Below are 23,756 nucleotides of genomic sequence, written 5' to 3'. Positions count from 1 at the left end.
CTAATTTGGGAGCTGAGAACTCAGGTACACAAGATATAATTCACTCCTTCCTCAAAGCAGGGGTAAATAGATAGATAGCTCCCTTAAGGGCTGATCCCGGGGCTTGAACGATGTGGCGCCACACACCTTTTCATGGCCGAGAGGTGTTCACATATAGTAAGACTATGTTGTATTGTTCATTAGAGGGATCAGTGGTACTTAATGTGTAAGGTGTAACTTCAGGTGCAAAACGGTAAATTGGCCCAACTGTACTTACGAGCATCTGTGAAGGGTTATCGTACTCATGATTGGTTATATCCGATGGACACAGAAATATATCTGTGGTAAGAAGAGTTCAACTGTCAGTCTTTTGTTAAATGCCTAGCAGTTAACGGATGGTGGATCTTGTGGCTAAAGAGTTTAGTCAGTTAGTCACGTATAGTTTGAGCTTCGAGCCATAGATCCATAAGGTCCTATTGATAACTTGGATATAAGTTGAGAATCAGTTTTTGGGTCAGTTTGAAATGTTTCAATTGACAAGATGTAGTTCGAGTATATATGATATGATTAACTAAATGTATGAGATACATTAATTTGGAGGAAATTGGATATAAATATGATTTATATCAAGTAGAGGAGAAAACACTATGGTTAATATATGATATCAAACTATAGGTTATGAATATAATATGATTATATTTATTATTTTATTAATTGGACAGTTATGAGATAATTGCCTACCGTTTTCTCTGAAATCATGTGTTAATGAGAAGTTCAATTCAGTTTTCGTAACTGAATAATAAAATGAAAATAGTTTTCATTTTGCAATAGGTATGCATAATTTGCTCACGACGTGATTGGTTTTCCATCGCTTAGTATTCACAGAGCCTATACGATAGAGCCAACTTACTAAATGACCGCATTCACCCGCGTGCCCTTTCTTTAAACGATCGCTTACCATTTCCTAGATGATCGCTTAATGCTTGAGCTTAACTAAATGATTGTATAGACGATCGCCTAGCTTTTCTTATACGAACGTGTACCTCGCCTAAACGATCAAGCACCTAACTATATGATAGTTGTTCACTTCTCCCACTTGCTTGATCTTTTGTACACGATAGTTTTTTCTCCTCACCTCTACCAAATTCGAATAAAGCCACCCTTTAGATTCTCACTCCGAAAATACTGAGGGCTCCGAGTGGTGGTGTCGTTCCCATTTCTTGGTGTTCATGCGAAGTCGTTCATGGTAGACGACTGGAGGTGCTGAACGATTGCTTGTTGTTCTAGCAAAAGCAATAGGTGTTCGTTTGCGGAGAGAGAGAGTCTTGCCAAGAAGAAAGTCTTCAAGTGGTATGTTTACTCATTCTCTTGTCATTTATCTTTTAAGCATGCCGGTAATTTAGTTGTTGAATGCATATCTGTATGTGTGAATGTATATGTGAAAATTCGATCACAATGAATTGGAAATATCTGCTTCCACTCATAGGTACTCTTGTACAAGAGTTCCTTCACTTTCACCATCCTATTTGCTTGTTCCCTAGTAAATAGGGTGGTGGAAGAGTATGTTTCTTCTTGTAAGGGTTAATCTCACATGATGAAATGGTTTTTTTTTAGAAAAATTAGATTAAAAAATGGTATAGAAATGGTTTTTTTACCGCATCAAATTGGAAAAAAATTGAAGTTTAGAAAACAATATATTTTAATAAAGTTACAAAAAACAATATTATTAGTAATTATTTTAAAAAAATATCCTTATATATAATATTTGTGGAATTTTCTCTCTCTCTCTATATATATATATGTATGTATGTATTATTGTTTTGAATGATATAATGTATGTTTCTTTTGACTATGTGATGTTGGGAGAAAAGTCTTATATTATATACAATTATTTCACTCATTTTAAATTAAGGAGTTAGGAGTCTATTTAGTAGGCAAGCTATTTCTTTTAAAAAAACAAACAAACAAGTAGCTAAAAACATAGATTTGAAAACAAGTATATATATATATATATATCATATACATAATTGGTAATATATTTCGAGATTGGATATCGATTAATAATTATAAAAAAAAAGCATTTTATAATATATTTATAAACTATAAAATTAATTGTTACTGTTACCTTTTATATCTTGGCTTGAATACAATCGATTATTAATTAGTTTATGAATATTTTTTATTGAAAAATTTAAACATATATTATATAATGTATTTTTTTTTTTTGTTTTTACAAAATAATTTGAGTTAATAACATTGTTTGCACGAGGTTCTCGGAAAAATTAGAGTTGAACTTGTGTTAATATAGATTAATGCAGATATAGTTTGATCTTTAGTATTTGATTATTTGATTATTTGATTCTTTCTATGCTTGATTTGAGAAAGCGGAGTGCGTGATGTTTTGTCTTGGAATAAACTAAGATGTGGTTCAGTCTCAAGAGAGTCTTTTGATTATAGAGAATTCTCTCTAAGATCTATGGAGTCTAAAATTTCTGACCTCCATAAATGAATAGCATTCCTCTATTTATAGAGTTCGTAGGCAGGCTTTGTGAACTTGGACTTGGTTGATTTATGAAGCTGACCCTTGGGTCCAACTAATTGAATTTAAGTCTTATTTGACATTTTGGTCCAATTAAGCCGTACTCAATTGAACTTTAGCCCAAATAATAATATCAAGTTGGATCAAATTATATTATTCAATCAAACGCTCATGATGAACATTGGGATTTACCAGTTTATGTCTTCAATTTCAATATAAGACACATCAACTTTCAATTAGTCTTGAATTTAATTATTTGTAACTTCGTCATTAATTTGGTAAATGATGTGGCAATTTGTGATTAGTCCAAAATTTCTCATTCAACAAACATAAAATGCTATATTTATTAAGACTTGAACTTTTGAAAATGTATCAATTTACACCATCCTTCCTAAAGTGAGCTTAGCTCAGTCGAGGTCGGAGGTCTAATCCCCCACCCTGCAGTTGTTGAGTCAAATTACACCATCCTTGAAATTCCCTTAAAAAAACATTGTCTAAAACTTTTAACTTGTATCAATTAAATTTCTAAATTCTTACAAACGAATAAATTTAGACATTCGATTACAATTATCTTTAAGAATCATCTTATGCATCAATTTTCATAAGTATATAGACTTTTTCAAATATCAATTTTACACTCTAGACTATTAGAATGTATGAATTGATGATTTTCAAATAAAATCCTAAGTTTTATAAAAATCTTAGAGCTTAATGATAATACTTTTCCAAACTAATAGAACAATGTAAATTATATAAAAATTTAGGTCCAATTTGGTATTCATTTCGTTTTTGGTTGATGGGTTTTGAAAATTGAGTCCATTTCCTTTCCATTGTTTATAATGATTTGCACATTTATTGATTATAATAGTTGAATTCTTAGCCAAGTTCTAAAAACTAAAACAAGTTTTTAATTTTTTTTTTTTTTTTTTAAAAAAATTTGACTTGATTTTTTAAACTAGTGATAGAAAGTGGATAACAGATGAATAAATTTAGAGGTGGAAATAATGTCTATAAACTTAATTTTTAAAAAGAAAAAATAAAAAATCAAATGGTTACCAAGTGGGATCTTAGTGCTTAAATTATATCATTCAAATTTGAGCAATACTTAAGGCCATGTTTACCCTAGTGAAAACATGATAAATCAATGCTAATATGAAAAGTGAGATCCATTTGATTACCTTTGGCTATTTACTTTGCTCCGTATCGACACATGAGGTCCACTTCCAAATATGTAATAAAAAACGCAAACTGAGGAGCATACTCAATCTAATTGCGTTTAGAGATTATGTCATATTGCTATCGTTATCGTTACCGTTATCATTATTATTACTGTTTTAGAAAAAATATGAATTTCAACACTTTTATTGTTATTGTTACTATTTGACCTCTAAAAAATAATTATAAAGAATCTAATTATATTTGTAATTTAGACTTGTTACAAAGGATTCGTGAATGAAATTTCATTATGCTTAAATATAATAGTGCACCTATATTCATACCTCTACTTTGATGATAAAAGGAAACTAAGAATGCATCCAAATATTTTCTTTAACAGAAATCTGGATGATATTGATGTGATAAAATATAAAGGTAGGAAAGAGGGTAATTGAAGTAGCTATGAAGCCGACGGGAAAGTTTGTAGTAAAGTCAAAAGCATCGAACTTCACGTTCTCCAAATCGGATAATCCAAAAAAGCAAAAATATCTGACCCTTCACTCCGCCGAAAGGCTGAAGGAATCAATCGAGATGAGCGGTCGATCAGGTCGGTTTCCGTCGTCCTTCTCCGGCTCTATTCGCAGAGCTTCCGGAATCAATTGAATCATCATCGTCGTCTTCAACCTCCTTAATCGGAAGAATACTCTTATAGATTTCATTCTCCTGCTCTTGGCTATTAATATTTGTTTCCTTTTCAAACGAACTTCTTGTTGATGGCTTTGGCGACGCATATGAGAAGAAATGCATGCATCGTCTCCAATTGGCTTGCGGCGTCTGGAAAATTAAATTTCCTATCGGTTTGTGCTTTCCGCTTCCATTAATTTGCTGCCTCGTCTTTTTGCGTCTGATATATTAGTTTTGTATGTTGAAATTTTGATGATAATCATGATTTGTTTTTGTGTTGAGTGTTTTGAATGGCTTGAATCTTTTTTCGGTTATTCCGCTTTCTTGTTGATGCCGTTTTTATTCGACGATCTTGCTCGGACCGGGCTTTAGTCTTTGGTTGTCGGGTCCTGAAGCACAAGGAGATTTTACTCGTTGGTGTCAATTAGGTGGTCTGTGGACTTTTGTTGCTCTCCACGGTGCTTTCGGACTTCTTTGTTTTTTTCCTCATTTTTAATTGTTTCGAAGTTGATTGTACTTCAGGAATAACCAACATTTAATTATTGTTGAAATTATTAGGTCTAAAATTGCAGGAGCAGTCCATATCCAATCTTAGAAATCTAGTTGAGATAGAGATATTTGCATTATCTTTCGCATAATCTTCCCTTGTTTCTTGATATTAGAATTCTGATATCTGCTATATTGAGTTTTTATATATCTCTTATGTAATATAGGTGGGATCTGAAAATGCATCTTGCGTCATGATCAGAAAAATAAATGGTTTTAGAATACTTGGGGATCAGCTTGAGGCTTCAAGAATGTATGGTACTACGTGTGCTAAGTTGTCGGATGAAATCCAGAAAGAGAATTCCGACTCCAATATGTTGGTTGATTCATTTGGAAGGCTGCATACTTACTTAAGGATGTCATTGACAGAACGGTGCAACTTGCGATGTCAGTACTGTATGCCTGCGGAAGGTGTAGACCTAACTTCCACCCCAAAGCTTCTTGCTCGGAATGAAATTATTCGATTGGCTAATCTTTTTGTAAGCTCTGGTGTGAATAAAATTCGTTTGACTGGTGGGGAGCCTACCATTAGGAAAGATATTGAGGATATATGTTTAGAGCTGTCTAATTTAAAAGGTTTGAAGACATTGGCTATGACCACGAATGGGATTGTGCTTGCAAGAAGACTCCCGAAGTTGAAAGAATGTGGGCTGACGGCTATTAATATTAGTTTGGATACGTTGGTTCCAGCAAAGTTTGAATTCATGACCCGGCGCAAGGGGCATGAAAAGGTTATGGAATCTATCGATGCTGCAATAGACCTTGGTTACAATCCTGTTAAAGTATGTATTATCCCTTGGTAGAAGAAAACTATCCTTTTTGGACTGTTGTTAATTTTCTCATTTTCCTATATCTCTATCAACTCTGTGTTGTCTTTGGAAGTCTGTTCTAATTCATTTTCTGGTTGATTCTTAAAATACAGGCATAGAATGATTATTCATATCTCATACCTGGCACATGCTCTTATAAGGATTTTCTTTTACAACTCTTTCCAGGTGAACTGTGTTATAATGCGCGGGTTCAATGATGATGAGATTTGCAATTTTGTTGAGTTGACACGTGAGAAACCAATTAATATTCGATTCATTGAGTTTATGCCCTTTGATGGAAATGTTTGGAATGTTAAGAAACTGGTACCCTACTCAGAAATTTTGCAAACAGTGGTAAGGTAGAATCCTCACAGGCAATCAATCTAAAAGATTTTAGATTTCCGCTAATGTTCTTTCTATGTGCTAATTCCTTATATATCGCTGAACAGGCTAAAAACTTCACGAGCCTTACACGACTTGGAGATCATCCTACAGAGACAGCAAAGAATTTCAGGATAGAAGGGCACCAGGGTACAGTTTCTTTTATCACGTCAATGACAGAGCATTTTTGTGCTGGTTGCAACAGATTGCGACTTTTAGCAGATGGAAACTTCAAAGTCTGCTTATTTGGTCCCTCAGAGGTAAATCTTCTTCCAGTCTATTGTTGCTCTTATCTCAGAATGAGAGTATGGGAGACAAATTTGTTTGAGTGTAAATCCTCAATTGAAATCCTCCTTGGAAAGCTTTTTAAATTCGTTGATATTTCAAGGTCTCATAGGTTTTAATTTAATTTAATTTAATTAATTAATTAATTAATTTTTTTTCCAAAAGTTGCCTTTGTTTGGTTTACTATTGACTAACGTCTGGGTCCTAGGCCTTATAATGCTCATGACAATGGAGGGGATGTAGAACATCACTTGGATATGTGGTGAACCTAGGCGTTAAAAAGATGGCCTTGATTAGTCTTTATTTGATTCTCAGAGGTACCTGGTTTTCTTGTGGGCTTCTTGAAGTAAGGCCCATACAGGTATACTCATGTATTCTAAATCTTGATCTAGCCCTACCAAAGATCTGGATTTTCCCAAACATCCTCTTGATATGATTGTCTTTGGAGTTTATGGGGCGTTGGGTTTCGTGCTTTCTTTTCGAGTTTATGGGGCAAAAGGAATAGAAGGCTTTTTCCGTGACTCTCTTTTGTTTGTTTTATGGAGTACGTTTTGTCTACTGTTTTCTCATGGAGTAAAACAAAACATCCTTTCTCTCATATTAACTTATCCTTTTTAGTCAGTAATTGACACTCAATCACCTTTAGGTGTTTGGGGTTCTCCCCTAATTTCATGCGTCAATGAAATGTTTCTATTACCAAACTAAATATTGATCTTAGTGATATTTAGATAAAATTATTTCCTTTTGCAATAGCTATTACTTTTTCCAGAGGGCACATCCATCTAGACTGGAAGGAATGTAATATTATCAGAGTTAGTGAGTAAATAATCTATACATGTGGTTACACACCTTAAATTTTCAGTAGAGAAGCCTCCAAGGACCAAGGTCTCGTGGTGTGTCCTGCTTTTTAACCGAGGGGCCGGGAGAATTTTAGGTACATGGATGAGAATAGTCTCTACATGTAATCTTACTATCATCTTTTATTCATAAATAAACCAGCCTCAAAAGACCCATAGTTTTTTGTGACCAAGTTGAATTACATGCATATGTTGTTTCAATAGCCCCATGGCTTTACGAAAAGGTCTTCAGTTGAATGCTTGCAATCATAACCGCCTACCCCTCCCCCTTCCTTATTACCTTGTTATCGACAATATGGTGCTGTGCACAGTTGACTAGGATGGACTTTTAGATTTATTACTTGCTCAAAATGTGCCATTTGCTACTTGATCTTCATTTTCTTAGTTTTATACCACCTAAGGACCAAGTTATTATGTAGTGGACATAGCATAGATTTCTGATAGAATACCCCATCCTGTATTTTAAGTGTGTTATTGATTATTGATATTGCGAGCAGAAAAATTCTACTTTGCCCATTAATTTCAGGTTAGCTTGAGAGACCCACTTCGTCGCGGTGCTGATGATAACGAGCTAAGGGAAATAATTGGTGCAGCGGTACTCAACTTTATCTTCTTAAGATGCCCAAAACTTCATATTCTTAACAATTGATGGATTTCAAGTATCATTTATAACTTTCCATATCATAGGGTATTGTTATTAATTGCACTCCTGTGCTTCAGGTAAGAAGAAAGAAAGCTTCACATGCTGGAATGTTCGACATTGCAAAGACTGCAAACAGACCTATGATACACATTGGTGGCTAGTCTAAGCTTGGTAATTCCTTTGCCAATACTACCTTGCTCCCTTTCCAAACATATCCTAAAGATAAACACACATCTCCTGCAAATCGACTGTTAACTCATCTTTGTTAAGGACTCTAGATGCATCTGTTTCAGGTTTCATTTCTGTCCAACTAGCTTGACTGGAGTACAAACCTGTTGGTATATATGGAAACTGTAGAAACCAGTCAAAACTGTAATGATAATATGAAGAAGCCTGGTAAGTGAAATTCCATCAAAAAGCCGCCATACACTGTTCATATAATTACTGTAAAATATATGTGTCTGGCTGTTTCTTGTGCAACTTTGGTACCATATTGCCATTTGTAACTTAAATGCTAATATAGAGTGGTTAGTGTTGTTCATTTTGCACCATAACTTTGGTGCTATTAAGCAAAATGTAGTTTCAAATTCAGTAGAGAATGTTGTGGTCTGATCTTCATTACCATCACATGAAACAAGCGGAGCAGATTAATGGAGTTTTTTATCCGAAGGGAGAAATTGCCATGTGGCCAATCATGTAGTAAACTTTTCTTTAAAAAAGAAACTATGGTCCCCCCTCTTTTTATGATTGAGGGGACACATGGAGATGTGTGCATGTAAGTATTACTCTTTCTTGGATGGTAGTATATTGTTTTTCGTCGGTTCAATTGCTAGACTCTATTGCATTTAGTAGTTGAATTTTGATACTATAAGTAGATGAGCACTATGTGTCTTGAGGTCTCTCAACTCTTCTCAATGACAACTAGATAGATCAATCCATAATGGTCATTGTAGATGTATATTTTTTCCTTTCATATATTTAAAAACGGTTTTCGAGCACTTAGAATGATGTTTCAAACATATCAAACATATCCATAATCCAACTCATTTTTCAGTTTCAGTTATGCCACGCCCTCTTTTAAAGGGCAGTAAAGAAGAAAGAGAAAAACTCAATTTGGTTTCATTCATGGATGATCGAAATTATCAAACATGGTAAGGAAACCCCAAATATTTAACCCACTTTACCAATAGAATGAATATGCATAATTATTCACAAAATAATTTAAAAAAAAAAAAAAAAAAAAGAAGAAAACAAATGAGAGATAACAGAAGAAGAAATCCATGGGCAGCTTCCTTTAAGAACTGCCTTCATCGAATGTCGTTTCACTGCTGTCGCTGCTGGAGGGGAAGTCGGAGAGAGGTTTAATAATCCGGCTCAGAGATTGGACCTGTCGAAAACTAAGAGACCTGTTCATCTTCTTAGAGAAGACTTGGGAAGATTTAGAGAGAATTAGATAAACAAGAATCTGTACGAGGATGAACACGGCAGCAGTAGCTACCATTCCTTGAAAATGGCTAATCTCCATCATCATCATAGATTAGAAAGTTAACTATAAAAAATGGGAGGCCAAATTCAAGCAATGCAATGAATTGGAATTACATGCGAAGAAGAAAGCATATATATATAAATACGTAATTGGGTGAAATATGAATTGGAAAAGCGTGGAAGGCTTTGTTTATTTAAGAAATTGAGGCTTACTTTTGACTTGCTGCCTTAAGCTTCATCAACACTAAGATATAGGTGGTGGAGTCGTGGAAGTTTCGACCTAGTAGAATTTTGAGTGCTATAAAAGGACATTCAAAGTCATGCATGTTCAATTTCATTCATTATTTCATCTCACATCAAAAGCAATTGAATTTTGTCCTCTAACATACGATGTATAGATGAAACCAAAGTTTTCCTAAGATTAAAGATAAATTTGAAAATTAGTTTAGATAATATATGAAAAGGAAAAAAAACAACTTTCAACCGAAGATAGACGTAATGAGAGTGAAGGCTCGAAGACAAATTCTCGAGAGAAGCTCCAACGATCGAGAGAGAATGAAGCCTCAAGTATGAGGAACACCCAAAAGATAGATGTATAGAATTTTTTTAGTTTTTAGTTTTCATCTTTCAAGACTAACATCTTTTCAGAAAATTTGTTGAAATAGTTTTTCTCAGTTCATCTTGGTCGAGATTGATTACCGAGATTTAGATTAAAAAATAATTTTTCATCTATATTTTGGACTTTCTAAGCGAAATCTCGGACATAATTAACATCGAGATTTTATATATTTGGATTTTATCAGTGAAATTTCAAGAATTAATACCAAAATCTCGGACATAATTAACCTTGAGATTTTATATATTTGGATTTTCTCGGTGAAATTTCAAGAATTAATACTGAGATTCTATATATATTTTAAATCTTACTTAATTTTTCACAAAACTTTATCTTTTTCAAAATTTTAAAATCAAATAAGATTTAGATAACTGAATTTAGAGTAAATTTGAAGAGATATAGGATTTGGCATAAAATTTCATGATATTTAGAAATATGGGTACAAAGGTTGGTGTTAATGTTGGATGAGATTTCAGCGAAAAAATTCAGAATAATCAATAAATGAAAAAGTCAATTTTTATATTCAAATCTTGAGGGTCGATCTCAGTCGAGATATACCCAACAATTTCAACAAATTTTTTTTAGAAGGGTGCATGCAAACATTTGAGGGTTATTTAGGATAATTTCCCTTTTAATTCATCAACGCGGTGGAGCCGTGGGCCCGTGGAAGTTTGGACCTGGTTGTAACTTGTGGCTGTGTACCTCTTTTGCTGCGTCCATGTTGGAGTTTCAACACATTTCCTCTCGAAACGTAATATTAAATTATATAATCTTTAAAAATCTATAAATGCTTTTAATGATTTTTTAAGGGCGATTGGGTAGATAGGAGTGGTCATTTAAATCGCAAAATCGAACCGTTTCTAAAAACTGAACCGAACCGAAAACTCAGTGAAATCGAAAAATGCGATTCGATCTGGTTTGAAGAAATTTTGAAACCGAATTAATTTAGTTCGGTTCGGTTTCACTTTTGAAAACCGAATTTAAAACCGAACCGAACTATTTTTAACTAATATATATATATATTTATATATTTAAAAAAAGAGTAAAATCGAACCGAACCGAACCGTTTTTAATTAAAAAAGAATATAACATGGCTTTTTTAAAAATGCCAAAACCAAATTTGAAACCGATGCGGTTCGGTTCGGTTTGAACCAATAAATCGGTTCGATTTCACATTTTAAAAAATTCGGTTCAGTTTGGTTTGACTACCAAACCGAACTGTTTCCACCCCTATTGGTAGAGAACTTGTAAACATAAATTTAAAAATAAGAAATTCAATCTAAACATAATTATATTTCATATTTTCAAATATGTGTTTAGTAACAATTTAGAAATTGGATTCTAATTTAATCAATTATTTAAAATGTATTCGATACTATATCTTTATAAATCGTAAAACTACTTTTACTTATCTACTAATGTTTTTTAGTTGGCAATAAATTATTGTTAATTTATTAATGAATATGATTTAAGTTAAAAATTTATATAATTATTATTTTATAATATTATATATTTTATAACACACTACATGATATATATTATATTTTTTAGAAAATGAATTGAGTTTATAACATGACATATCGTATTGTTTTTATTTTTATTTAATATAATTTGTATTTTAAAATTAAAAATTCAAAATCTTAGCACAGTGAAAACATAAAAATATTGTTTTTAGAATTTGCACGACTTGGAACCCAAAATCCGAAACAATTTTCAGAAATAGAATCCAAGTTGTTTACTAAACACATATTTGTTTAGCTTAGTGAATATGAAAGTATAAAATTGAATCTAGAATTTCTACTGAACCGACTCCTAAATTTACAATTTTTTTTATTTGATTTTAGGTAACTTTAATCTCTTAATTTTAAGGTTGGTCTCTAAACATTCAAAATTATAAGAGTAAACCCTTAAGCTTTCGCTTTTTTTTTTTTTTTTTTTTTTAAATAATTTTTTTTACTCACATATTTAATAGACACAAAATTGAAAGATTAAAGTTGCAACACACATAAAGTTTAGGAAAAAATACCTTTTTAGTCTCCAGTAGGTATGTTTGGTTCTTGAATTTTCAAGTTAGTCATTTTAGTCCTTAAGGTTTTAATAATAGGTTTAAAAGGTCCATTTCGTTAACAAAATTGTTTAAATTAACAGATCTATCCAATTAGATTATTTAAATACTGATATGACTTGCTGACTAAGTTGATGATTTAGATTTAAATTTGTTTCGTGAAGTTCGTCTCGTGAAGTTACTTCACGAGATGAACTTCATGAGACATAAAACAGAAATGACATGAAGTTGACTTCCTTGAGTTTACTTCACGAGACAAAAGACAGAAATGACGTGAAGTTGAATTCTGAATTCATTTCTTGTGAAGTAACTTTGTGAGACGAGCTTCACAAGACAAAAGACAGAAATAACGTGAAGTTGAGTTCATTTCTCGTGAAGTTACTTCATGAGACGAACTTCACGAGACAAATTTAAATCCAAATCATCAATTTAGTCAGCAAGCCACATTCATTTAAATCATCTACTTGGATAGATATGTTAATTTAAACAATTTTGTTAATAAAGAGGACCTTTAAAACCTATTATTGAAAACTTAAGGGCCAAAATGGCTAATTTAAAACTTTAGGGATCAAACATACTTATTCCAGAAAATTCGAGGACTAAAAAGTATTTTTTTTTGCAAAGATATTGTAATTAAAAGTGCTTATACTATCGACCTCGAGGTCAGAAGTTCGATTCCCAAAATACCTTTGCAAAAAAAAAAAAAAAAAAAAATATAAAAAAAGTATTTTCCCGTAAAGTTTAAATAGATCAATTAATTTTTAAAATTTTTTGAATCCTAGATCCTATGATATGCAATATTAAAGGTAAAAGGATCTACTTCATATAAAATTGAAAATTTATAACCTATTTTACACTTTTAAAAGTTTATGGATAAAATAGAAATAAATCTCTAATTTTTGGGATTAAATTTATAATTTAACATTAATTCTAAAAGGTGTCTATTACATATTAAAATTTTAAATTTTATATATTATAAATCTCTAATGCATTATTTGACATTTTGAAAATTTGTTAGGACTTAAAATTAAGTGTAGGGTTTGATAAGATCCTACATTTTCCCAATATATCAACAATACACAAATACGAAATTTAAAGTTCATAAATATATTTGATACATATTTAAGTATTATTAAATGTTTGAGGGTTTATGAGACATGAAATTCATTTTTTTAAATACAAATTAGACATAAATTGAAAATGAAAAATTTAGAGAAAAAAATTGTAATTTAACCGATAAATTTCAACCAATTCTCTTGAACTTTTAAATCTACTAATTCAATCGATGAACTAATTTTAAAAATTTATGAATCTAATTGACTTAAGAATGAAAGGGCCAAAAGTGAATTTAAGTTGATATGACATTCTTTCTTAAAAGTCGAAACTTCAATCTCTCATCTCGTTGGTGTACCTAGAGAAACAAAAAGGTTGAAAGCTTAAATTTACAAACAATAGATGAATTAATTTTTAAAAATTTCAAAATTTCAAGGAGACACAAAATAAAAAATTTTAAAAACTTATATGTTCTTATAAAATTGAGGAGCACAATAACGCACAATGAGAATACGGATATGGGAGAAATATAATATAATAATAATATATAAAATAAATACATAACTAAAATGACTAAGATGGAAATTGGAAAAATTCTCCAAGACTTTCCACTAATTTCCCAATCTTTTGGATTCTTCACTAATGTATGTATGTCTTCCAAAACCTATCAAATACCACTACAACAATTTATCAAGTAGGAGGTGGATTACATGGACACTAACGATGTGCAATCTTGAGACACATGGACAACATTTGGGGTAATGGAGATATGACACATGGTAAATGGATACTAAGCACGAACATTTAATGAGCATATATTACTGTAATTTTTATAATACTCCCCCTTAGATGCTCATTATATATATATATATATATATATATGAAATATGTCTCGTTAAAACCTTACTAGAAAAAAATCTATTGGGAAAAAAATCCTAGGGAAGGAAAAAGAATACATATTTCATATGATCTAATACTCTTAAAAAGAATATAATATATTTACTCCCCCTCATAGAAACATCACTTGAGATCTCCGAGTCACCGCATTCCAATGTTGTGTATCAAATTTTCAAAGGTTGCGGTTGGTAATGATTTTGTAAATAAGTCTGGCAGGTTACCATTCGAACAAATTTGTTGTTTGGTGATGTCACCATTTTCTTCAAGATCATGAGTATAGAAAAGCTTTGGTGAAATATGCTTTATTCTATATCCTTTAATATATCCTTTTTTGATTTGGGCTATGCAAACTGTGTTGTTCTCGTATAATATTGTTGAAAGATAAGCCAGACTTTCAACGAATGTGCCGAGTCATTGATCTTAGACATACACATTCTCAACTAGCTTCGTGGATTGCAAGGATTTCAACATGATTTGAAGAAGTGGTTGTTCTGGTTTGTTTCACTAATCTCTATGATACAACAGTTCATCCACATGTGATAGATAACCTGTTTGAGATCTAGCTTTGGGTGGATTAGATAAATATCCATAATCTGCATAACCAACTATATCAAAAATTGATTTATTTGACTAAAACAAACCAATATAAATATTTCCTCGGAGATCATGGAATATATGCTTAATTCAATTCCAATGTATTTTTGTTAGAGAAGAACTATATTTAGCTAATAAATTTATTGAAAATGCAATGTCTGGTCTTGTATTATTAGTAAGATACATAAGTGCACTAATTGCACTAAGATGTAGTACTTTAGGACCAAGAAGTTTTTTGTTATTATCTTTAGGTATTTCACCTTCCTCACAAGTTATATAAATGATTTCTTCATGGATATTTACATCCTCAACCAAGTCCTTTTGATTGTTAATTATTTTTCTTTTTCAAGGATTTTTATTTTTGGAACCGTATACCACACTTCTGACATGTTCCAGACTCATCAGTGACAACTGTGTTGGGATATCAATTTTTGAATATTTGCAGTTGGTATATGTGACTTAGTTACTTTTTTTGCATCTATAAATGCATCTGGTAATTGATTTGTTATATTTTTCAAATGAATTATTTTCTACACTTCAAGTTCACATTGATCTGTACGGGGATTTAAATGAGACAAAAACGATGCATTCCATGTATTTTTTTTTCCAGCTTCTTAATTCCTCTGTCTAATTGGAAAATTTATCTCATTAAAATGACAATCAACAAATCGTGTCGTAAATACATCACCCGTTAAGAGGTTCAAGATATTTAGTAATTGATGGGAAGCCATATCTAACATATATTCATAATCTCCTTTGAGACCCATCTTAGTACGTTGTGGTGGAGCAATTGGAACATATACTGCACATCCAAAAATTGTCAGGTGGAAAATATTTAGCTCATGACCATAAACAAATTGTAATAGTCAGTACTTGTGATAAGCTACTGACCTAATGCGTACAAGTGATACAACATGCAAAATAACATGACCCTATATAGATGTGGGAAGCTTAGCTTTCATAAACAATAGTCTAGCAATTAACTGCAGACATTTTATAAATGATTCTGCTAAATCATTTTGTGTACGAACATGAGCTATGTTCAACACTTATCTCAATTGACATACAATAATTATCAAAAGCTTGGGATGTAAATTCATCAGCATTATCAAAATGAATAACCTTAATTGTATAATAAAAGTTTTTTGCTATTAATTTAATTATTTGAGCAAGTAATCTTGGAAATGCAAGACTTCAACTTGATAATAAGCATACGTATGACCTTTTGCTGGATACGTATCATACAATACTTAAATGCTTCACATGGTGGGTTAATGGGTCCACATATATCACCATAAATTCATTCTACAAATGCAAGTGATTCAATTCTCATTTTGGCTAGTAATGGTTTAATTATTAATTTGCCTAGAGAGCAAACATTACATAATAATTCATTAAATTGAATAATCTTCTAGCTCTTTAATGGATGTCCATTTGAATTCTCAATAATTTTTCTCATCATTACGGACGCTGGATGACCTAACCTATCATGCCAAATAGCAAATATATCTGGATTCATAAACTTGAGGTTCATTGTTGTATATGTTTCAATTACTTGTATATGAGTATACTATAATCTAGAAAATAAAACAGACAACTTTTTCAATATATGTTTTTCATTTGAGACAATAGAGATAATATAGATATTCCACATTATTCTTACTATTAGTTTCAATATGATAACCATTACAACGTAGATATTTAAAACTTAGTAGATTTCTCTTTGATTGACTAGAGAATAATGCATTGTTAATTGTAAATTTTTTTTCTCTAGGCAAAATAATATTTACTTTTCCAAATTATTTGATCAGATTTTGCAGAACTTGATCTATTTACTTTTACTTCCAACATTGTCAATTGGAAAAAATATTTCTTACTTATAGGTATTGTGTGTAGTTACATTGTCTGCCAAATATAGATATTCTTTGCTAATTTTTTAATCACCCAACATATGAAAATGATTCAGGTTTCTTCATTAAAATAAAATAATTACAATAAGAAAAAATAACATTTGGAATATACAAAAGTTAATATTTACTAAGAGAAAAAAAACATGAAGATAGAAAAAAAAAAAAAAAATCTTAAGTCTAGATATTTTCAAGGTCAAAAGAAACACTTAATGTTCTATCAACTGTGTTGATCTTCTCTTCAGGAGATTAAAATAAGTCTGTCACATCCAAATTTGTCATATGGAATGGGTCAAATATATCATTGTCCTGGTATGCAAAATTTGCTTCCACATTTTTCTCATTTTCCTTCAGGGAAGTTTGATACAAATCAACTAAGTGTCCAAATACGTGACCAATGCCCAGTCATACCACATCAGAAATATTTTTGTTCATCACCTTTTGAATTTTTATTATGTGGAGCTTTTTCTTTATGATAATCATTTCTTGTGGTTCTCTTGAAATTTGGATGATTATAATGTCCATCACGAAAAGAAAAATTATTTCTTCCTCTATCGCGGTCACAACTTCGACCACAATCACGACCTAACCATGATTATTATTAAAATTCACAGCATTCACTCCAGGGAATGATGTCATTCTGATTGGACGAGATTCATGATTTTTCATCAATAATTCGCTATTTTGTTCGGTCACGAGTTGACATTAAATTAGTTTAAAATACTGTTTAAAACCCTTCTCTCGATATTCCTGTTGCAGGAGCATATTTGAGATATGAAATATAGAAAATGTCTTCTCTAACATATCAACATTAGTAATTTTCTCTCTGCATAACAACAATTTTGGAACTGATTTTAAAAAATGTGAAATTGTAGTAACTTACTGATTTAAAATCTTGTAGCCTCAAGTGCATTCACTCATAACGAGTTTTAAGAAGAATAATGTTTTTTTTTTATGATCATATCTTTTTTTCAAATTTTTCCATAAGATACGAGGATCTTTTATTGTCAGATACTCCATTTTCAATCCCTCGTGGAGATGACGACGAAGTAAAATCATAGCTTTTGTTTTATCTTGACTGGATGTCGTATTTCTTTTTTTAATTGTTTCTCCAAGGTTCATAGCATCCAGGTGGATCTCGACATCAAGTACCAATGACAAATATTTATTGCCATTAATGTCAAGGGCTACAAATTCTAATTTCGTATGATTTGTCATGACAACACTTTAGGACATATTTTAATATGAGAAATGAAAGAAACTCGTGCTAATAAAGTGTTGTAAAATTAAGAAGCACAACAACGCACGACGAGAATATGGGTATGGAAGAAATATGATATGATAAAAATAATATAATAAGAATATATAAGATAAATAAATAACGAAAATATAAAAGGACTAAAATGACTAAATGGAAATTGGAAAAATTCTCCAAAATTTTCCAATCTTTTGGATTCCTCACCAATGTATGTATGTCTACCAAAACCCACCCATGGCAAGTAGGAGATGGATTACATAGACACTAGTGTGTAATCTTGAGACACATGGACAATATTTTGGGTAATAGGATATGACACATGGTAAATAAATACTAAGCACAATTATCTAACGAGCATCTAGTACTATAATATATAAAATATATACAAAATTGGAAGGTTTTTGAACTTATTTGGAACCAATAAACCTAACCCAAAAATTTAGGATGGTGTGGTTTTGAGTGAAGATTGTGAAAGAAGTTGCCGTCACTTTCCGTGGATAAGAAAAGTGTTCTAGTGGTTGAAAAGTCTCTATTAGTTCATCTGTCTGCAGCGGCTGTGTTACCTCTTTTTTGAAAGATTCCAATTTAAAAGGAACAGTTTGTCCCAATGAGAGAAAAGAAAAAGAAAGAGAATTTCTCAGAAAAAGGAGTGAAAATGACAAGAGAGGAAGAAGACGATGAAACTTGAAAGTGACTTTCTCTACACCAAGAAAAAAAAACAACCAAACTCAGTGTTTGTTGCTTTGTTGATTTGGTTGCTTCTTTCCAAATGCAATGTCTATGTGGATCTGCCTCACTCCTTTTTCAGAGCGTTCTTAGGAAGTTGTTTAGTCTAAAAAGTTATTTAATCGTGGGATTCAAAGTGTAACGAGTTGACAAGTAATAAAATCAATGTTAATAAGCTATACCGTATGTCTGAAATGGTGGTCGGGTTGAAGTTCTTTAGAGACTATATTTCCATGGAATATTCTGCTTGAATATACCAATGTGAGAAACTTTTATAAGAAGAGACCAATGGAGGAAGTTGATATGGTAGTTAATATGAGTCAATGAATAATCCTAAAATGCTTAGAAGAAATTAGTTTTAAGTGATGATGATTATAGATTTAAATATCGTATAAGCTACATTGACAACAATATATAATAGAACCAAATAATTTTCGAAGAATATAGTCAAAGTATGTGTGTAAGTTGACTTGATCACTCACAGATGTAAGGGATAGGGTTGGCAACGTGGTCGAGGTGGGGCGGGGAGGGGTTCCCTATCCCCGTCCCCAATAGGAAATGTACCCCATCCCCACCTTCAAATGGCGGACCTTTTTTTTAAAAAAAAATTATTTTCCTAAAATTCTCTTTTGTTTAGATTTGGACATTTTAATTGAGTTTAAATTTGACTAAATTAAAAGTTAGACTAAATGTAAAAAGTTATATACCTAATACATATAGGAAAATATATTTAAAAATCTAATCGGGGTGGGAACAGAATCGAGGTCGGGACAGGGATGGGAACCCTTAAGAGGTCCTCGGTTTGACCCCATCCCCGATCAAATCGAGGATTTCCCTCTCCAATTGAGGCAAGCCTCAAGGAGAATTTTGTTAGTAAGAGAAACAAAAAAGTTGATTTTAATCCTCGTACTTTCAAACTTATTCTATTTGTCATTAGGCTTTTAATTTCCAAAATAAGTCATCACACTAAGGTTGACCACAACGAATTTGAGAGCAATGAGATCTGAACTTTCAACTATGTCAATTAGATTAAGTTATGTAGTGTCTTTACAAGTTACAATTAATTTACAGTTAAAAAATTTCCAATATCTAATTTGTCTACATCAACTTTATTTCTGCCCATATTAAAAACATGAACCTTTTTAAATATAAAAAGATATTTAAAAATATTCCAAGAGTACAAAACACTTTTGAAACTTTTTGAAATGTAAAATCACATCATGTATTTTCTTTAATGGAATAGTATTATTATTATTTTGCAAAGTTTAGTATAAATTAACTTCAAACTACGATGAAGACTTTAAAATTTATTGAAAGTATATAAAGATAATCTCAAAATATAAGAACCAAAATAGCATTTCAACCCAAAAGAAAAAGTATGCCAGTAAAAAAAAAGAAAGAAAAAAAAGACTGGATTAAAAATTCTATGTTATTTCTCAAAAGATTCAAACTGCTGAACTTTATATATATATATATATATATATATATATAGAGAGAGAGAGAGAGAGAGAGAGAGAGAGAGAGAGAGAGAGAGAGAGAGAGGTAGCTATATACTCAATGACTCAAATCATGACTGAAAGAGAGAATTGGGGAAGAGGGGAAACATTGCTAGGTGAATAAGATAACAATGTAAATAAAGTTCATCTCTTATTATGTAGAGACATGGTTACCAAAGATGAAAAAGGAGAAGAAAATAAGGAGGAAGAAGAAGAAGAAGATAGCAGAGTCTATCTCTGTAGCAATTTACACTTCCAATCAATCATCTACTTGGGGTAGGTTCCTCTAACAAGCATATATTCTACTATATTACCTGCAGTAACAAATAAATGACAGTACAAATAAGTAAATATAACTAAAAGAATGCTTGACAAACAAACTTTAGCTTTAAGGAAACATGTAAACATTAAAATTCCTCCAATACAAGTAAAATCATTAAACATTGCTAGCATGATATGAGTTGCTTAAACATGTATACATCCTTAAAACTATCCAGCTCATTACAAATAACTTGGATGATGGTTTCTTCATATTTAAGGTGGTTTTTTAGAACTCAAATGACAGAACAGATCCTGTTCAAGTAAGCTTGTCATATTTGTGGTTGTTTTAGAGAAAAAAGAAGCATAAATCTCAGTTCTGCAGTTCACAGGAGCTCAGAAGTTGCATACAAACATGAAAGAAATTGTGCAATGCAAGAAAGAGCTTCCAATTATAGTCAGGTAAAGGATATCATATGTTTTCCTTTCCAAAGAAGAATCACAAATGTCCGAACTGTTAGGCATGATTTGGAGGTGTGTTAAACCAGTACACATTTCTGCAAGACTAGTTTTGTACATAAAGGTTATCCAGACAGATTAGTCTAGAGCCACAATGACTAGCTAGAGTAAAGATAGGCCAGAACCATGTTATGATAGATTTTTGTGATATCCATGAGTGTTCGAGCCAGTTTAACCCACATGGATCCTATAACAATTGGGTGTTAAGAAAATCTGTAGGATGTTAAATCCTAGGTAGGTAGATACCATGGATTGATAGTAAACATAAGCTTATGATCATCAGACACACACAAAGAAGGCAGCAAAAGCATAAGAAACCAAATTTGCAATGAGAATCATACACATGCACCAACCATTGGTAATGACATGGTTTATAGTTCAAAACCAGAAATATTATACAAAGTTAAAGCACACTGGTCTTTTTATGTCAGCTGAGTTGCATATTCCTGCCCATGTTTAATTTATTTTTCCTTCTTTTGCTTGGTTTCTCGATTAAAAATATGTTTGGCTGCCTCGTGCATCCCAGATTATTCATCCATCTCAGAACCTAGTCTAAGTGCTTAAAAACCTTTTTCTAGCACTTGAAAAGTCATCCTAAACAGTCCACAAATCTTCTCATTTTGGAACAAAATACTTGACGGGGAAAAGAATGGAGGCTGTAGGAAAGTTACAATAGGATGATGATATAGCGCTTAAGGAAGGAACTAAAAAGTGGTGGATATGATGTAACTCGGAGAACTTTTCTTAGGAGTTTAAACTAGATTTCTTAGAATTCTTGAAATGTTTATCACAGGCTCTGTTGAATTGTCACAAATTTGTAGTCTTTTTGCATCATCATCAAAAAATCATCCAAAGAGTATCAGTAGGAAATAACAGCAGAACGTTTAGATCAAGCTTCCATCTTTACCTAAGATCAATATGCTCTAGATGGAAGTTTCAAGTAACTAACACAAACACAACCATCATAAATCCAGAAAAGACAAATAAAGCTGCCCAATCAACGAGTTCTTAAGCTCTAAGAACTCAACTCAATCATTGGCACTCTATCTGTTATTACTTGTTAATTTATATAAAATATAAGCTTTTTCAGTCCAAGCTCAGTATGGAAATCCCTCTCATCAACACAAACTAGAAGAACATGGAGAACCATCATAAATCCTGAAAAAACTGTCAAAGCTGCCTAATCAATGAGTTCTTAAGCTCTAAGAACTAAACTCAGTCATTGGCACTCTATCTGTTGTTGATTTATATCAAATATAAGCTCTTTCATTCCAAGCTCAGTATGGAAATCCTTCTGATCAACACAAACTACAAGAACATGGAGAATTCATAAAGAACAGCAGACAAAAGGGAGAACACAAACCTCAAATTTGCAGAAACAAAACTCGAAGGAGAAACTCCAATATCCTAAACTACAGTGCCAGCATCCTCATTTATAGGTCCATCCATTCCCACAAATCCATTTTCATCACCATTGCTATTGACAATTACAATCCCATCATCTGTAGCCACACTAGAAACAGTCTCAACACTATCAGTCTGCTCCCCATTCCCCATCTCAGCAACCCCAAATTGAGTAGATGATTGAGACAAATCCACTTGAATTCCCTCACTATATATAGAAATATGCCTTCTAGCCATATGTTCCAAAGTAGTCCTCAACCCATAACTATCTTCTTGATGTATCAGATCCCTAGCCCTCAACAAAGCCGTAGTAGCCCGTCTGCATCTCACATGATCAGAAGGGTCATCAGAGGGAAGCTTAAAACGGCAAAGCGGGCAAGAATCATGATTAGAAAGCCAAGGAAGAATACAATCTGGATGATAAAGATGAGAACAGGGGAGCTGTTTGGCTTCAACCTCGAGAAGGAACTGATCCTTACAAATAGCACAAATTAGAACTGGGTCTTCCTCGAGCAAGGCGGAGGTGACTTTGATAGTGGGAATCGCCATGACAGAGGCCTTGATCGGAGTAAATGGGTTGAAGGGTACAGATGGGACAAAATCAGAATCGGATGAATCTGCAAGCTGCTGAAAAAGACGGAGGAATTGAGGGCTGTTAAGGAGGTAATTGTCATCGGTAGTGATCGGAATAGGGTCGACGACGACGAAGGATGATGGATCGGAATCTGGAGGGGAAGAAGATGAGTTGGGGTGATCGGAAATTGAAGAAGAGGAAGTGGGGATGGTGAAATCCATGTGTTCCAGGAAGTCAGTGAGGCAGTGAGGGCAAAGAAGAGAGGAAGAAGAGGAAGAAGAAGAAGAAGAAGGGGATACCAAAGTGACGCTCATATCACACTCGTGGCACCAGTAGGTGTGGCGTTCGGCGGCGGTGGTAGCGGTAACGGTGGCGGCGGAGGCGGAGTACATGGTTTTTTACCACACCAGAGGTGACGGTATCGATGAATTTAGGCGTATCAATCAATCTCGTCCCTCAAAATTGGGTAAAGATAAGAGATTTTGGGATTTCGGGTATGATTTTGAAATTGGGTTTTAGCGCAGTGGGTAGTGGCAGGGTCGTCCCTGTGGGTCCGTCCGCCATTCCCTTTGCTTTATTTGGTAAGTTGTAGCTTTCGATAAATATTTTATTTATTTATTTATATAAAATTTAAATTAAATCGTTAACAAATTTAGTCGCTTTGGCCGAGTGGTTAAGGCGTGTGCCTGCTAAGTACATGGGGTTTCCCCGCGAGAGTTCGAATCTCTCAGGCGACGGTTATTTTGGTTAATACATATTTTGTTTTTGAGATTCAAATTTAGTTTTTAAGGTCTTACCATTGGATTTTCGTTTTTGTTTTTTAAAATTAAGCTTATTTCATCCACATTTTTTACAATGATTTGTATCTTTTTTTAATTACAATGGTTGAATTTTTAGCTAAATTCCAAAAATAAAAACAACTTTTTGAAAGCTATTTCTTTTAGTTCTCAAAATTTTGTTTAGTTTTTTAAATTATTGGTAAAAAGTAGATAACAAATGAATAAATTTAGATGTAGAAGTAATGTC

At 32.4% G+C, this 23,756-nt stretch overlaps 3 protein-coding genes and 1 non-coding gene across 4 annotated transcripts; 2 read left to right on the top strand and 2 right to left on the bottom strand.

The window, feature by feature from the left end:
* Nucleotides 1-4,023: 4,023 nt before the first annotated feature.
* Nucleotides 4,024-8,704, top strand: CNX2 (cofactor of nitrate reductase and xanthine dehydrogenase 2). The gene is made up of 7 exons (XM_039042528.2): nt 4,024-4,530; nt 5,071-5,685; nt 5,899-6,066; nt 6,162-6,353; nt 7,762-7,830; nt 7,956-8,049; nt 8,172-8,704. The coding sequence occupies exons 1-6, from the start codon at nt 4,447-4,449 to the stop codon at nt 8,037-8,039; spliced, it is 1,212 nt and encodes a 403-aa protein (XP_038898456.1). The 5' UTR covers nt 4,024-4,446; the 3' UTR covers nt 8,040-8,049; nt 8,172-8,704.
* A 277-nt stretch (nt 8,705-8,981) lies between these two features.
* Nucleotides 8,982-9,444, bottom strand: LOC120086089 (uncharacterized). Its single transcript, XM_039042529.2, has one exon. The coding sequence runs from the start codon at nt 9,410-9,412 to the stop codon at nt 9,173-9,175; it is 240 nt and encodes a 79-aa protein (XP_038898457.1). The 5' UTR covers nt 9,413-9,444; the 3' UTR covers nt 8,982-9,172.
* Nucleotides 9,445-20,030: 10,586 nt separating this feature from the next.
* Nucleotides 20,031-23,277, bottom strand: LOC120086676 (uncharacterized). Its single transcript, XM_039043431.2, has 2 exons — nt 22,116-23,277; nt 20,031-20,289 (listed from the first exon to the last, which is right to left on the bottom strand). Exon 1 carries the CDS (start codon nt 23,120-23,122, stop codon nt 22,160-22,162), a length of 963 nt encoding a protein of 320 aa, XP_038899359.1. The 5' UTR covers nt 23,123-23,277; the 3' UTR covers nt 20,031-20,289; nt 22,116-22,159.
* Nucleotides 23,278-23,385: 108 nt separating this feature from the next.
* On the top strand, nt 23,386-23,467 carry TRNAS-GCU (transfer RNA serine (anticodon GCU)). Its single transcript has one exon. It is a non-coding gene; the product is annotated as a tRNA-Ser (tRNA).
* Nucleotides 23,468-23,756: the final 289 nt, after the last annotated feature.

Source organism: Benincasa hispida, chromosome 9, assembly GCF_027475165.1.
Source record: "Benincasa hispida cultivar pf3 chromosome 9, pf3_genome.v1.1, whole genome shotgun sequence".
Lineage (NCBI taxonomy): Eukaryota > Viridiplantae > Streptophyta > Magnoliopsida > Cucurbitales > Cucurbitaceae > Benincasa > Benincasa hispida.
Note: the sequence above shows the minus strand (reverse complement) of the source record. Positions and strands in the feature narration are given on the sequence as shown.

Coding starts and splice junctions, on each gene's coding strand:
- CNX2 (XM_039042528.2), top strand. CDS start 4,447: ATGGCTTTGGCGACGCATATGAGAAGAAATGCATGCATCGTCTCCAAT. Junction 4,531..5,070: donor GAAAATTAAATTTCCTATCG/GTTTGTGCTTTC, acceptor TATGTAATATAG/GTGGGATCTGAAAATGCATC. Junction 5,686..5,898: donor TTGGTTACAATCCTGTTAAA/GTATGTATTATC, acceptor AACTCTTTCCAG/GTGAACTGTGTTATAATGCG.
- LOC120086089 (XM_039042529.2), bottom strand. CDS start 9,412: ATGATGATGATGGAGATTAGCCATTTTCAAGGAATGGTAGCTACTGCT.
- LOC120086676 (XM_039043431.2), bottom strand. CDS start 23,122: ATGTACTCCGCCTCCGCCGCCACCGTTACCGCTACCACCGCCGCCGAA.